Source organism: Mus caroli, chromosome 16, assembly GCF_900094665.2.
Source record: "Mus caroli chromosome 16, CAROLI_EIJ_v1.1, whole genome shotgun sequence".
NCBI classification, from domain to species: domain Eukaryota; kingdom Metazoa; phylum Chordata; class Mammalia; order Rodentia; family Muridae; genus Mus; species Mus caroli.
In genome coordinates this window covers 19,134,367-19,151,093 of record NC_034585.1, presented here as the reverse complement: position 1 = coordinate 19,151,093, position 16,727 = coordinate 19,134,367, and the positions used below count along the sequence as shown (strand labels likewise).

Here is a 16,727-nt window from a genome sequence, read left to right as displayed (position 1 = left end):
ATGTCTGGGGTTTTTTTCTTAATAGAAAAGACAGGGATGGAGTCATCCTAATTGCCAGGATGGGCAGTTGTATTAGGAACCCTCACTGAAGTGCATCCTGGGAAAGGGAAGCTGAGTGGCTGTGGGGTGTGTGCAGTTTCAACATAGCTGAACGTGTTGTGTGTTCTCGGACCTGCAGAGCCATAGATGGCATCAAATTGGCAGTAAGGTCATTCAAAGGAACGTGTGGTGTGGAATGACTAAGAAAAGATATGGGTTTCTTTTGAGGTTGATAAAAATGTTTTAAAATTGGTTGTTGAGATGGCTACAGAATAATGAAGATAAAAAGCATTGAACTAGGTCAAGGCTGGCAAGATGGCTAGGGGCAAAGGCATCTGCCATCAAATAAACCAAGATGGGAATGGTGATATATTATAGTGACAACTCAAAAAGACTGTAAGAGGGGGTTGGTGGATGTTGGTCATTCAGTGAGGGGGTTGGTTGTGGTTTGTTAGTAGTTGTGCTCCAAGAAGAAACAAGAGGAAAGGAATTAGATTCAGGGATTTTCCTAATTTCTCTTTCCCTCTGTCCTTGTTTCTTCCTAAATAGTGTTGGGGGTGAAACCAGAGTGGGGACAGACAAAGGGTGGGAAAAAGAACCCACTAGCAAAGACCAGCTGCAGTGTCTGTTACAATCCTAGCACACAGGAGGCTGAGACATGAGAAGTCTGAGTTTGAGACCAGCTTGAGCTATATACAGCAAGATTCTGTCTCTCCCGGTCCCAAACCCAACCAAACCAGACCAAATCAATCAACTAGCTAACCAGCCAGCCTGTAAAGTTTAAATGGAAGGACTCTATGTAACTGGCCACAGGAGTTGGGGGGTTGTGGAATGAATTAGCTCATATCAAGTGTACCACCTGACAGCACACATGAACCTCCGCTTAGGCAGCGGCAGCGGCCCGTGTGGACAGAAACACAGATCTGAGACAGTGCGTAGTCCTCAGCCTCAGCTCCTCTCTCATGACGTATCCAGCTTACCAGACACACTCGGCTCTCCTTCCCTTTCTCAACAGTGGCAATGTTTAGAATGACATGTTTACCATGTTCCAGATACTTCTCACAATAACCTTTGTTAGAAACCTTAGCAAGACAATATAACTTAAAGAGGGCTGTATTCCAGACGCCTTTCTAGACACCACTTACTAATTCGCGTAGTCTTTAAATCAAGAAGCCTGGCTGAGTCCACTATTGGCACTTTGTCTAGACAGTGGCGGATTCACAGAGGTGGCAGGTGGACAAGCCTCACTCTGGACTGTCTGACCCCCAAGCTTAGGATCTCTGGCACCACAGAGGACTGCTAGGTAACTAGCTGGGTCAAGATGGTTGTTAATGTTTTCTAAAGAGCATTAGTGCCAAGGGGGATTAGAAGCACACGTTTTAAAGGGCTGGGGAGTCAAATGGATGCAGGAGATGCTGGGTGACAGAGTTTACTATGTAACGTCTCCAAGGTCGTGTTTGCTATGGCACATCAGGAACCTCCCTTTCCTAACCGTCCCGTGATACCGAGCAAGACTGGAGTTCTAGGACAACAGTTTCCAAACCTGTTGACTGCGTATCTCTAAAATATGGTTTCCCTGTCTCCCAGGCCAGTAACCCCCCAAATGAACTCCCTGGCCCACCACTGAAGCGCTGTGGAGGGAAAGTCTTTTTCCCAATGCACACTCTTTTCCCAAACGCACACCTTTGAATGTCCAATTTCATAATGTGCACCACATGACTGTCTCTGACATCAAAGGATATCACCCTTTGATGTCAGGGACAGTCTACACTTGTTAAACCTTACCTTCTGAAGGGGCCGTGACTTTTGAGGTAGCATTGGGGGTGTGAATTGATGAGAAATACCAGACTGACAGCCATTGAATCCATTTGCCTCTGTTCTCTCAGAGCCTTGGGCATTTCCTGAAAGAGGATTGTGTGCTGGTGAACTGGAACAGTCTGGGCTCCTCCCCACTGGCTCAGTAGTGGGAACATCTAAAGACCCAGAATGTTCTGGCCTGCACTGGAAACAGGGATCATAGGGCTCAGCCTGACAACAGCCCCAGGGTCCAACTTGGTCTTGGTCAAGTTCAGAATTTCTCCAGCAATCTGCCGCCATGGCTGTGGAGATGAGGTCGGGGCTTGAGCCAGGCATCTGTCTTTGTGCATGGTTGCTGAGTGGACTCCGCAGGGCCGCTGCGGGGCCAAAGTACCTCAGGTTATTGGTGCAGGTTGCAATGTCCTGCCCATGCGCATTGAGTCTGGGATGCCGGCTCTGAGGCTGGGTAGGTGGGGTTTGCTGGTATTGCTGCTGGAGAGGGTTATGTTGATGGACTGAAGCACACTGAGCCTGAGTGTGGTGCAGGTAGGTGGGGTGGGGTGAATTTTCCTGGGCGGGCTGGGTTTTCAAGATTGCTGCAAAGTCGCTATGGCTGCCTCTACTGTTCCCTCGGCGGTGACGTGGTTTGCTTCGGTACCGGCTCCTGCTGCTTGCGGTGGACATTTTGGGACTTCCAGACAGAGGGGATGCAGTGGGAACGGCTTCTGTACTAGGAATGCCCTCAGATCGCAACAGGTCTGGCCTGCGGAGGAGAACAGATTTGTTTCAAACGCATCAAAACATGTTTAACATTGGGGTGAATATATGCCAAGCTTTACAATACTTTCTTGGATTATAAACTTGCAATGCTGGGGATCAAATCCAGGGTCTTGTGCCTGCTAGGCAAGCGCCCTACTGCTCAGCTGCACCCTAGCCCTGCAATCTTTGTTGTTATCGTTCATAAGTTTGTTTGAGATAGTGTCTTACTCCATAGCCCAGGTTAGTCTCAAATTTGTGGAAATCTTCCTGCTTCAGCCTCCCGAATCCTGGAGCTATCAGGCTTCCTGGCTTCATATACTCTTTCAGTCAGCACTCAGAGACACCGGGATTTTATCCATTGGAGGCAACAGATAGACACAAGAGAGCTGTTTAATGTTGGATGCTTAAAACAGCAAAAAAACTGGGAGACAATCTAAATATCCACTTAGAGTGATTTTTTATTTTTAATTTAATTTAATTAAACTATTTAATTTAAATAGATTTAATTATGATTGTGGAGAGTATATGTGGTGTGTGTGTGTGTTTGTGTGTGTGTGTGAGAGTGTGTGTGTCCCACAGTGCATGTATAAAGGTCAGAGAACGACATTGGGGAAGTTGGTTCTCTCCTTCCATCATGGAGTCTGGGAATTGAACTCAGGCCATCAGGTTTGTGCTCTTTTACTGGTTAAGCTGTCTTATACTAGCAGCTGTTACTTTTCTGGATTCTGAGTCACTAAATTATGCATTCATTTCTTAGAATTCTGTCCCACAAGGTCCTTAACGTCTTCCTTGTGATCCTGACCATCAGCTTGGTACTGGCATGGCAAGGTACGGGCCCAGGAGTATGCTCACATCAGACATCAGTCTAATGATGTGCCTGGGCATGCTGTCCATCACTAAGGAAAGGTATGCTACCACAGAACAAACCTCAGGCTCAATATGCAAGGTCTAAAATGTTCAAGAATTTGGCCTGGATATGGTCATGGGAAGATAAGATTATGTTTTACCCATCCTTGTGTATGACTGGTTCTAGCAGGGAGTCTTGTTAAAGGGGGGGGGGTGCAGAGAGGAGGGAAAGGGAGGCCAGGAAGTTAGGCAGAAGCCGCAGAAGAGGGCTGCTGAGAGAGACTGTGGATTTCTGCTTCTTTCTCCCTTCTGAGACTGGGTCCCCAGCCGAGCTGGCCTTGAACTTTATGGGGATGACCTTGAGCGAATCATTCTGCTTCTACCTCTTGAATGCTGAAATTGCAGGCATGTGTCACTGTGCCCTGTTTATACCATGCTGGGATCAGAATCCGGGACTCGGTGAATGTTCTAAGAGCACTCTACCAACTGGGCCATGTCTCCAACCTAACATTCTAGTCTTATCCTAATAGGAAGAAGCCTCGCTCAGTGTGTTCCATTGCCTACAGGACTAGCCATGAAGGTCACAAGTAGGGTATAGAAGTAGATCCGAGCCCACAGGTAAACAGCACTTCCTGAGCACTGCTCCATGTTTGAGACCAGATGAGACAAAGCAAGAGGAACCCTTAGCTGGAAGGTCCACACATTTCTTTTTTTAAAAATTATTATTTGTTTATTTATTATATATAAGTTCAGTGTAGCTGTCTTCAGACACTCCAGAAGAGAGCACCAGATCCTATCACAGATGGTTGTGATCCACCATGTGGTCGTTGGGACCGGAACTCAGGACCTCTGGAAGAGCAGTCAGTGCTCTCAACCGCTGAGCTATCTCTCCAGCCCCACACATCCCTTTTATAAACAGCAGAAATACTCTCTCAGCTAATTATGAGGCACCAGATGTGGTGGCCCTTATTGGAAGAGGGCAGGCAGCAGCCCTTCTGCATGCTGCCCTAGTTCTTCCTAGCTCAGTTGAGGCACCTGAGACACCACTAAGCTAGCCCAGGAGCACACTGGACAGTGTGGTTGGTTAGCTTGTGCTGTAGAGAGGACTTGAGTGAAAGAGGTTCAAAGACTTCTACTGAGACAAGGGAGCCCTCCAAGGCTGGGTTAGCATGGTAACAGGCTGTGAGGTCATCCAAAGGAAAGGTGAGGAGAAAGTGTCCCAAGTTAGGAGACGTGCAAACCCCACAGAGGGGGAGCCTACAAAATTCCTCACACACGTCAAGTACCTGGCTCACGGGACTATATCTATTACATCAGGAATTCAGATTGCCATTGGATACTACAGTGGTGTGGCTTGTCATCACCAAACAGAGCTGATTCTTTACCTGGAGTCTTTGACTCCAGGGCACAGTTCTTTCCCACCTCAGGCTTCCAATTTAGACAAACTTTTATACACTTACTGAAGTCTATGGGGAACAGGCTAGAAGGACCCTACTATACTGGCTGGTTTTGTGTGTCAACTTGACACAGGCTGGAGTTATCACAGAGAAAGGAGCTTCAGTTGGAGAAATGCATCCATGAGATCCAGCTGTGGGGCATTTTCTCAATTAGTGATCAAGGGGGGAGGGCCCATTGTGGGTGGTGCCATCCCTGGGCTAGTAGTCTTGGGTTCTATAAGAGAGCAGGCTGAGCAAGCTAGGGGAAGCAAGCCAGTAAGTAACATCCTTCCATGGCCTCTGCATCAGCTCCTGCTTCCTGACCTGTTTGAGTTCCAGCCCTGACTTCCTTTGGTAATGAACAGCAATGTGGAAATGTAAGCTGAATGTTGTACCCATTCCTCTCCAACTTGTTTCTTGGTCATGATGTTTGTGCAGGAATAGAAATCCTGACTAAGTCAAATTGGTACCAGAAGTGGGGTATTCCCGTGACAACCTGACCATGTTTTGGGGAGGACTGTGGAAGGACTTTGGAACTTTGGGCTAGAAGAGCTATTCAGTGTTAAGAGCTCTGTGGGATGTTGTGTAGGAGCTTGGAAAATAATGTTGAGAACAGTGCAGAAGATGGAGGCCTGGCTTGTGAAATTTCAGAGGAAGATTAAAGACTCTTATTAGGGCCATTGCTGTTTTGATTGTGAAGATTCTGTGGTTTTGGTTAGCTGAGGTTGAAGAATCAGCTGTGATTAACAAAATACCAGAACTACTAAATTGAAACCTTTGCATTACTGGGGCTATTGATGTGGTTAGCTGAAGCTAAGAAATTAGCAGTGATTAAGAAGAGACCAGCATCACTGCAGTGAAAACTTCTGGGAAGTGTTTTCTGAGAGCACAGAGGCTGTGTTCCAGAGATAACCAAGGTTGTACCTCATGCTGCAGTAGGACTTGTGTAATGTGTAAGAGTCACCCAGATGATACTGGTTTTGAAGGCATGAAGGGGGTCATGAAGAGTAGTTGAGGCTGGGTACTGTGAGAGGCCATGGAAAGTCATTGGTAAAGGTGCAGCCTCAGTTGCAATTGATGGCTCAGGACTTGAAGGGGTCATGCAAAGGAGTTGAGGCTTGGCATCATGAAGAGAGCCTATGAGAGGCTATTGGTGAAGCCTAGTTGCAGTGGAAGATAGCAGTGTTTTGGAGATGCCAATACCATGAGATGACCACCAAGAATAGCAGCAGCAGTGGAGTACAGACAGCTGGGGCCTAGAAGACAAGGTGTGTGCTACGGAGGGCAGAGCTGGAGAAGTGACCCAAGTCCTTGAAGGAGCCCAGAAGATCATGAGTTGGATCCCAGACTTTGCACGGTTGGAGTTTGATTTTGATTTTGATTGTGACTGTGTCCTGATATTTTTCCCTCTTGAAGGAAGAAAGTATTCTAGTGGAGCCCACAGTTAAGGGACTTTTAGTTGTAAAAAGACTTTGAATTTTAAAAGAGACTGTGTATTTTAAAGGGATTGAAATGTTAATGTGTAAGAATTTGCAAAGACTGTAGGACTTTTAATGTTATTTAGATCTTGGGGATGAATAAGGAAATAAGGGTTGAGGCCTAATCGTGATGTGTTTGTGTGTCAAGTTGACAAGGGGTCCATTGTACCTACCATGAAACTATGGAGGGCAATCTTGGCTATCAGTTTGACACATTGTCCCATAAGGGACTCTTAAGTGAAGAAGTACCTCCGTTAGATTTACCTGAGTGTATAAAACTGTGTGGTATTTTCTTAACTGTTAATGTAGAAGAGCCCAGCCTACTGTGGGACAGGCATTCCTGGACAAGTGAGTGGCCTGGGCTGTGTAAGCATGGTAGCTGACTGTGAGCCTGGGAACAAGCCAGTGAGCAGTGTTCCTCCAGGGTCTCTGCTTGAGTTCCTGCCTCTAGGTTCCTCTCAAGTTCCTGCTGTGGCTTCCCTGGGCTGTAATCTGTAAATTGACCCCTGCCTCCCCAAGTTGGTTTTGGTCAATGTTTTATCACAGCAACAAAAAGCAGATGGAACTCAACACCCGTCTAGTTCTAGACTAAATGGCAAGCTGGACTTTAGACTTCAAATGGTGACTGATGGGAAACAGCCTAGGAGGACCTGTTTTTTTCTCTCCTTTCTTTTCTCTCTGACCTCTCTCCCAAAGTCTCTGAATCTCCAACTTGGAAATGACTGAACTGTCTAAATAATCTAACACTTCCACCTCTGAAGGTGACTCACAGTAGTGACTTGCAGGTTGCCTGCCCAGGGTTTGGCTCTTGGACTCACCTGGTGGATAGGCTGTACCTAATTAGTACCACAAAAGGCTAAAGCGAGGGTTGTGCCAGGTGCCCCTGAAATCAGCCTCTCGGCCAGTGAGCAGAAGATGGTCAGCTCGGTAAGCGAATAGACCTGGATGGAGCTCATGGTGTGCTCGTTAGAAGTTAGCACTGCAGGGTTCTAGGCTAGAATGTCCGTTTTCCCACAGCCTTCTTAGCACTCAGGAAATAAAGCAACAGCTGACAAGTGGGACCTCATGAGATGAAGGTAACGGAGTGAAGCCTTCGGAATGGGGTAAGGTAGATTTGACAGGGGTCGGTGTGGAGAAAAACAAAGAGCCCCCAAACAAACAGGAAGTGACCAAATTAAAACAACTAGGCTAAGGGGATGAACAGAATTATCTCCAAAGGAAGACTTACAAATGGCCAGGGCTGGGGAAATGGCTCCGTCAGCATAGTGCTTGCCACATAAGCCTGGGGAAATGAGTGTGGTCCCCAGGTCCCTTGTTCAAAAAAAAAGGAACCTCAGCTTGGAGTTGGGTTTGAGGGGGCTTAGGGGGAATGAGGAGTCTGAGACAGGAGGATTCAGCCTAGCCTATTTAGTGAGCTCTAAGCCTGTGAGACCCTGTTTCAAAACAAACAAACAAACACCAAAAACCTCAAAAACCAATGTAGATGTCATGAGGAACAATAAATAGTCGAGTGATCTCTCCTCTCTGTATGTGCGTACATGTGCAGCTGAACACATGTGCACATCTGTACACACACACACACACACACACACATTGAAACTACTGTGAGTTCCTTCTCACCTCAGTCAGTAACTCTCATCAAGACAAACAAATGACAGCCAGTGCTGGCCAGGATGTGAGGAGGAACTTATTTACCACCGGCGGGAGTGTAAGCTGGTCCTGCCGCTGTGGAGATCAAGAGCTGGAGTCCCCACATGACCAGTTTTACCACTCCTGTGGAAATACCTGACGGACTGCGTGCCCTACCACAGAGAATCATGTGCACACATGTTTACTGCAGCCTTGTTACCCATCCACAGAACAGAGGGTAATGGGAACGAGGCACATGCGTACTGCAGAATTGTATTCAGCTGTAAAGACAACTGAAATGATGGATAATTCAGGAAAACAGATGGATCTGAAAACTATTAAGGTGACCCAGGCTCAGACACAAATTCTCCACGCTCTCTGTCATATGTGAACCCAGCTTCTGATGTACAGACATGTCTTCATGTGCCAGTGAGCAAGTGTGGAGGTCAGGAAATGAGGAAGAGGCCCTGGAGAGTCAGGGCAGGGCTTCTGAGGAAGAAGGGGAGGAGACTGGGGTTCAAGCAGGGATGAGGAGCAGGGATATGGGAGGTGGAGAAGAAGAGACAGAGAGTGGTAGTGTCAATGAGATCTGAGAGTGTTTGGAAATGCCATAAAAACTCCTGCTACTTTCTTATTTGTACTTAAAAGTAAAAGACACATTCTTGGCCTGCGTTTTCTCCTTCCTGGTTTGTTTTTGTTTTTGTTTTTGTTTTAACTGCACTTGGTTCAACTCTTACAAGCTCAGGCTTGGGACATTCTCTCCTTCTGTTAACCTGTCTGGGATGGAGCCAGTTCTTCGGCATGTGAGAATTCTAAGGCTCAATAACATCTGGTAATTCCAAAAGGAGTGAAAGGTATTTTAAGATATTTTCAAAGGTACTAGGCATCGAACTTGGGCTTCAAACATTCTAAGCCTACTCTCTACAGAGATGTATCTCCATTCTTTAATACTGAGTTTAAACTAATATAAAGCAAGTGTTATAAAAGAGGAAAGAAATCAGGCAGTGATGGCACACACCTTTAATCCCAGCACTTGAAGCAGAGGCAGGTGGATTTCTGAGTTTGAGGCCAGCCTGGTCTACAGAGTGAGTTTCAGGACAGTCGGGGCTATACAGAGAAACTCTATCTCAATAAAACCAACCAACTAACTAACAGCCGGGCCAATCAACTAATGAGCAAGCAAATGAGGGAAAGAGTAATCTCTTAAAAGTTAAACCCTGATTTTGAACACCAGTACCCTAAAGGTGATTTCATGTTATTCAAACTACACATCTGGGTGTAATCGAACACACTTGTTATTACCCCAGCTACTTAAGAGTTTGAGGCAGAAGGACATTGAGTTTGAGGCCAGTCTGGGCAACAGCAGAAGAAGATGGAGGAGGAGGAGGCGGAGGAGAAAGAGGAGGAAGAAGAGGATGAGGAAGAAGATGATGAAAAACAAATAACAACAACAACAAAGTAAACATACTGATAAAAATGCACAGATCACTGTGTCAAAATCAAGAACTGGATGATTGCTCAGGTCTGTTTTACTCAAGAGGATACTGGTGTTGAAAGAGGCAGAGCGACATGGATGGATAGCAACCCAAATCTACCTGTCCATCCTGTATGCTTCTCTAACTTGTATGTGGTGCTCAGATAAAGTGCCTCAGGTAGTAAATGTGAGACGTCTGGGGTCTTCCTGTATGGCTTCATCCACAGCCCAATATGCAGCTGGTGAGCTACAAAACAGTCCCCCTGTCCCCCTCCACACACACTCTGAGACCACCTTTCCCGGGAGTCCTGATGGATGGACACAGTGGGCTCACCGCTTAGTCTGCACCCCAGCCTTGTGAGGCACACCCTTCCTTTTCATGAGTTTCTCCATGGCATTCGGGTGGATGATTGGACGGACAGGGTGTCGTTTGTAGGTTCCAGGGTACTTCTTTTCCACTGCTTGCTCTCGCCTGTGGGACAAAGGAAAAAAGACACTCATTGGTTTTGGTAGAAGAAAGGCAGGACAGAGATTGATGGAAGATGGAGGCTGTGGAACTAGACAGCACTCTCCTAATCCTCACCTACAGAAGAGGAAGAGTCAGAACCTAATAAGGGGCTGCTAACCAGAGCACTGTATTAAGTAAGCATCCTCCAAAGAACAGGTGGGCACTGGGAATATGGCCCAGTGGTCAAGGGCAGTAGCTGCTCTTCCAGAGGACCTGAGTTCAATTCCTAGCACTCAAGTCAGGCTCAGGTAGTTCACTACTATCTGTAACTCCAGATCCAATGGGCCATAGCACTAAATAGAGTTCTCAAATTGCTGAAAAACATTTAAGGAATGTTCAACACTCTTAGACATCAGGAAAATGCAAATAAAAACCACTTTGAAATTTCATCTTACCCTAATTAGAACAGTTAAGATTATACCCCCCACCCCCAACAAATAATGGCAAATGCTGGCGTTGATATGGGGAAAGGGGGACACTTATTCACTTCTAGGTGAATGTACACTGGTACAATCACCATGGAAACCACTGTGCCATTTCCTCAAAAAGCCAGAAATAGATCTATCACGTGACTCAGCTATGCTACTCTTGGTCATATATACAAGCAATCCATATCCTGCTACAGAGAGACCCACTCATCTGTGCACATCGCTGCATCAGTCGTAACAGTCAGGAAATGGGAACAGCCTAGACACCCACAAACCGGTGAATGCATAATGAAAAGGTGATACATTTACACAGTGAAATAAATGGGGCTGAGCAATTAAGAGTGGTGGCTGCTCTAGAGATAGGGGTTTGATTCTCAAAGTCCACAGGCAGTCCACAGCCCTCTGTAACTCCAGTCCAGTGGATCTGATGTCCTCTTCTGTTCTCTGTGGGTACTGCATACACATGGTACACAGACACAGATGCAGGCAAGATAACCATAATATACAAACAAGTTTTAAAAGAGAAGATAGAAAAATTTCAAAATTGTCAGATAGATATGTTTATTATTTCCAGGCCATGGAGGTCGGGAGAACACTGAGGGGTGCAGCCCAGTGGGGGGCTTTAAAGAGAAAGGAGATATAAAAGCAGTGGCATAAAAGCTTGAGGAGGATGAAAGGAACAGGAAGGGTTAAATTGGCATGGGGAATGGGAAAGCTGGGTAGAGGAGGGGATATGGAGAGAGATAAAAAATCTCTAGAAGCTTCTCGAAACAATTAAATGGAAAACTACCACACAGAGAGAGAGAGAGAGAGAGAGAGAGAGAGAGAGAGAGAGAGAGAGAGAGAGAGAGAAAGAGAAAGAGAGAAATATAGTTACCCTATAAAGGTTTGCCAGTGCCCTTACTAGATGCCATGGGCTGACAAATTAAGAAGATGACTTCTGTAGTCTGGAGCCAGTGCTCTTGGCTTCCCTCCAGAACGTGACAATAAGACCCCATTGCTGAAGGTCTTGTATTTGAGTTACATAGCACAGAAACATGACGCTGACACTGCCCTGGAAGCCCCATCACTATTGGCTAGCTTCCATCGTGCTGGATGGTTCTACATGTGCTACTGGTGGAGGAAGGGAGTTATGGATCTAACCTGCTGTGAACTCTGAAACCTATAATCATGACCGGCCATCCTGGCGAGGCACGCCCACTGGTGCAGCAGTGGCACAGAGCGCGCAGGGGGCAATAACCGCTTTCTCATTTGGCTTTAGACAAAGCCCACAGCTGGTATCACCTTCAGGCTGAGCATCTCTGGCTAAACTAGAACAGGCCCTAAAGGAGAACCTCCTACTATTCTACTCATTGGACACAGTGTCAAATCGACTCCTAATGACTTCTCTGTACACCTTTAGATTTATGCATCTCTCTACCTCACCTGAGAAGTAGGTAGTGATTCATACAGAGACCTGCAGCTGGCCAACATGGAGCGCATAAGAGGCTGTTGTGGGATGTTCCCTACAGGGAACATAAAACAGGTGCCCTCTCCTCCCAAAGGCTCAGAGCTCATGGCAGAAGAAGGAGCAGAAAGACTGTAGGAGCCAGAGATGCTGAGCAAGCACAAGATAACAGCATCCTCTGGAGACCTCAGGACAGTGAGTGACACACTTGAATCTAAAGTGGATCTGTCAGCATGCACCAGTCCCGTGCAATCTCAAACCGAATCCTAGCAAGGAGAGAGGAGTCTGACATGATGACATGGCCCTAAGCCGAGGAGCTGCTGCTGCCTGACAGCTGCCCAGGGAGGGAGAGCTGGTTTTCTTTAATATTGGCCATAGTGGGCATAAAGTTGGATGGGTAGGGAGTGGGGGGGTAGGGAAGACCTGGAAGAAGATGGGTAGGACTGAATACTGTCAAAACTCAGCTCATTTTATGAAAATTCTCAAATAACTAATTTGAAAAAAATGCCTTAAGTAGAAAAGAGGTCCCATTCATATTAATACATATAAAATTGTGAATAAAATGTGTAGTAAATTATCTTTGAAACAGATAGGGGTGTGGCCAGTGCAGAGTATCTTCATTTGCCCACAGGTTCTGGCCACACCTAACAGATACCAGCTCATTGTACAACCAGGCTGCTACTCAAGTTTAGGCAAACAAACTGAAGGTACTGAATTTAAATTAACTCAACTTTATTCTGTCCTTAGCTCAAACTCCTGCATTATCTTTCTCTTCCCCAATGTGATAAAGGACAGAAGCTTTGCTTATTTGGGGTCAAGACCCCTGGTTATTTTGATACTATCAGGGACCCCTTAAACAGTTTCCAGCAGAACTTTTCTCTCAACGGTCAGTAAGTCTCTGCTTATCCACACTAAGTTCTTCCGAAAATGAAGCCCCTCTCTGAACTCTGGCAACTGAAGTACACATGCTAGCCCAGGGAGTATGCCAGTACCAGACCTTGCTTGTATGCCTCACCCAAGTCCTTAAGGAAATGTGACTAATATCTGCATGGTACACTGTAGCGGCCCCACGCAGGAGCGACACGTCCCGTTGACTGACAGACTCCAAGCAGTGAAGATGGACCCCGGGCTGAGTACTCACTTAAGGAGCTCCTTCTCGCGCATCTCCAGCTGCAGCATGATGGCGCTCAGTTCCATGTACAGATTGTTAGCCCGTTCAAGCTTTCTCTCATAGTGCTCCCGAATATCCAGAGCATGCCTGTCAATGAAAACATAGCATGAGCGCGACCCTAATGACATGTGCAGTGGCTTGCTTCAAGGCACTAGGTCCAGGGAAATCTGAACTGTGCAGTTTATCCCAAGGGCCCCTCTAGCCACAGCACAGAGCCAGGTCGGCCACAGATAAAGAATACATCTGGGTGCACAATTTTTTTTTTTTTTTTTTTTTTGAGACAGGGTTTATCTGTGTAGCCCTAGCTGTCCTGGAACTCATTCTGTAGACCTGAAATCTGACTGCCTCTGCCTCCCAAGTGCTGGGAATTGCTGAGTTTCCTGAAGCTTTGATGTTAAACTGCTCCACCTCCAGAACCACGAGCAGTACATTTCTTCTGTTTATAAATTGCTAAATCTATGGCTTTTTTTTTTTTAATAGAGACCTAACTGCCTATTACAGTGGAGGCCAGGAGCTAGAGCTTATAAACTCCTGGCCTCCCACGGCACTGAGAACAGTGGAAGTGCTCTAAGACTCTCTGTGGTAAAGGACCCTACAGGTGGGAAACAGTTGAGAGGCCGTAAAGAGTTACACATGGGCCGGGCGTGGTGGCGCACGCCTTTAATCCCAGCACTCGGGAGGCAGAGGCAGGTGGATTTCTGAGTTCGAGGCCAGCCTGGTCTACAAAGTGAGTTCCAGGACAGCCAGGGCTATACAGAGAAACCCTGTCTCGAAAAAACCAAAAAAAAAAAAAAAAAAAAAAAAAAAAAAAAAAAAAAAAAAAAAAAAAAAAAAAAAAAAAAAAAAAAAAAAAAAAAAAAAAAAAAAAAAAAAAAAAAGAGTTACACATGAAGGTAGCTATGTGTGTGGGTGTACACGGACCCTGGTGTCCATGTGGAGGTCCAAGGTCAACCTCAGCTGTCGATCCTTACCTAGTGCTGAGCAGGGGTCCCTGTTTGCCTCTGCACCACACACCCCAGGCTGGCTGGCTCAGACGCTTCTGGGAGCCTCCTGTCACTGCCTCCCATCTTGCCCCAGGAGCTCTTGGGTCACAGCTGCCATGGCCTGCTTTGAATGGGCTCTGGGAATTCGAATTCAGGTCCTCCTACTCCTGTGGCAAGACCTTGTCACTGAACCATCGCTAACTACAGGGTAAGCTTCTACTGTTCATATGTTAATTTTTGTTTGTTTGTTTTTGAGACAGGGTTTCTCTGTGTAGCCCTGGCTGTACTGGAACTCACTTTGTAGACCAGGCTGGCCTCGAACTCAGAAATCCGCCTGCCTCTGCCTCCCGAGTGCTGGGATTAAAGGAGTGTGCCATCATGCCCAGCTTTTGTTAATCTTTTTTTTTTTTTTTAACTCATACAAAAGTTGTATGTATTTACAAGGTACCAAGTGATATTCTGATATATGTATTTGTTGTACAGTGTTCCAATCAGGGACTGGAGAAATGGTTCAGCAGATGAATGCATGTACTGGATAAATGCTCTTCCAGGGGACTGGAGTTCAGGTCCCAGCACCCCATCAGGTGGCTTACAACCACCTGTGCTCCAGGATGTCTGATACGCCTGGCCTCTGTGGGCGTCCACACTCATGTGGTCATACACAGACTCAAACATAATTTAAAATAATAAAAGTGGAAAAAAATCGGGGTAACCATGGCAGTCTCCTCCAACAATGATTATTTCTTTATGTTGGAAATATTCCAAATCCGTTCTTCTAAGCTTCTTTAATAGAAGAAGAAGAAGAAGAAGAAGAAGAGGAAGAAGAGAAGGAGAAGGAGGAGGAGGAGGAGGAGGAGGAGGAGGAGGAGGAGGAGGAGAAGAAAACCCCAAAGTTTAAGTGTGGTGGTGGCTCAGGCCTACAATCCTCGTATCCAGGAGGCAGAGGAAGGCAGGTTCCAGAGATTTCTAGCAGCATAATCTACATACTAAGACCCAAGCTAGCAAGGACCAAACAGTGAGACCTTGCCGCAAATAAGCAAACAAGCGACTCCGAGTGAGGGAGGAAGCGAGGTGAGCTATTAAGTACATTATCTTTACCTGTCGTGACGAGAATTGAAGAACTTTCTTCTAATTATAACAGCATCCATTAGTCAGCTTCTCTCCCCGCCCCCACCCATCCCTCTGCACAACCTCCCAGTCTACAGCAAGCACCATCCTAGTCTCTGCTTCTTTGAGATCAGCCTTTTCAGACTTCCCGGGAAGGCCAAATCTGAGCAACCAAGAAAGCTAGGGGAAAGATGAGGGAGAAAGAAGTGGCGATTCACCCGTGGTCCTGCTCATTTCTGAACCTTAGGGTGAGAAGAGGGGCGGGGTCAGCTGACCTGAGCACTGGGGTGAGAAGAGGGGCGGGGTCAGCTGACCTGAGCTCCTCCCTGCGCCGGCGAATCAGTTCTTCATCTAATCGGTGTATACAGGTCCCTTCACTTTTGATTTTCTCAAAATGTTTCTTCACTTCTTCTCTCCATTCAGCCTGAGTGAGGAAAGTTTAATTTTGTGAATGTTGTAGTTTCCTTCTTTGACGTGTCCATAGGACCGAGTGCAAGGCATTTCCTTCTGTGCCTCTGCATGCTTTCCCCAAACTTCCTACAAGAGCTCCGGCAGGGGAATGCCAGAAGTGCCAAATCAAATCCCAAACATCCCCACCCCACCCTCTGTCCTGACACAGTGCAGTCTCTTTTCCAGTTTCTCCACAGCAGTGGCCATCAGAACAGCACAGGGTACAGTGATCTGGACAAAAGTGTTCAGCTGAAGGCAAGGGAGTATGGAGGCAGAAAGAAAGTCCTGAAGACCGACCGAGGTTCACAGGTCTGGGAGGTTCTGAGTCATCTTCACGTCCGCTGTCACACTGGCTTTGCTTAGGACAAAAGCCCAAGAGAAGCTCTGAAGCCCAGCATCCCAGAGTGTGCAGCAGAACAGAATATGGCACAGGAATATGGACTGAGGCAGGGTCAGACACAGCCCCTGCTTGCACTGTTAGGAGTCCCATGAGAATGCCAAGTACACAACCATGACACATATGGAGGGCGGGTCAGACCTACACAGGCTCCTGGGAGGCCCTGTGAGCTCTGCTTAGTTGATTCTGTGGGCAGAAAGAATCCCATGTTCAAGATCTGTCTGTGCTATAGAGTGAGTTCAAGGCCAGCCTGGGCAACTTAGCAAGACCTTGTATAAAAACAAAACAAAACACCAACAATAAAGTCTAAGGTAGAGCTGGTGGGAGAGTGATTGCCTAGCACTTGAGAGGCCCTAGGTTCCACTGCTAGTGCTGGCACAATGATAATGATGATGATGATGATGGTGGTGATGATGATGATCTTGTACACACAGAGGGATTAATTGCCACTATGCCTTGTGATCATGCCTGTGTCTGGTTAGGGATAGGAAACATTTCCTCATCTCTGCTCACTCCTTGCTCATAGTGACAGTGGGCAGAGAACCATGCTTACTGCATTTTCACCCAACAGCCACACTCCTCTCTTTCTCTGGCTCTGTGCCTGTCTAGCCTGCTCTGTCATCAGTCTGGAGAGTCTAGTCTGGTGGCCCGTGACCTGCTTCAGCCAGTGTGGCACTATGGCAAGCACGATGCCATGCAGCATGAACATCACCTGCACTGACTGGCGTTGCTTTCCTGATCCATTTGCCACTGTGAAAGCAAACAGAAGTGAGGAAGC

General features: G+C 46.7%; 1 protein-coding gene across 8 annotated transcripts in view; it reads right to left on the bottom strand.

The window, feature by feature from the left end:
- The window catches only part of Map3k13 (mitogen-activated protein kinase kinase kinase 13), a 147,315-nt gene that overhangs the window by 9,251 nt on the left and 121,337 nt on the right, over positions 1–16,727 (bottom strand). For all 8 annotated transcript variants that reach the window (XM_029470554.1, XM_029470558.1, XM_021184533.2 and 5 more), the window contains 4 exons: positions 15,417–15,526; positions 12,983–13,099; positions 9,793–9,930; positions 1,825–2,599 (listed from right to left, as the gene is read on the bottom strand). In XM_029470554.1, coding sequence (XP_029326414.1) covers positions 1,825–2,599; positions 9,793–9,930; positions 12,983–13,099; positions 15,417–15,526 — 1,140 coding nt within the window. The remainder of the gene's footprint in view (positions 1–1,824; positions 2,600–9,792; positions 9,931–12,982; positions 13,100–15,416; positions 15,527–16,727) is intronic.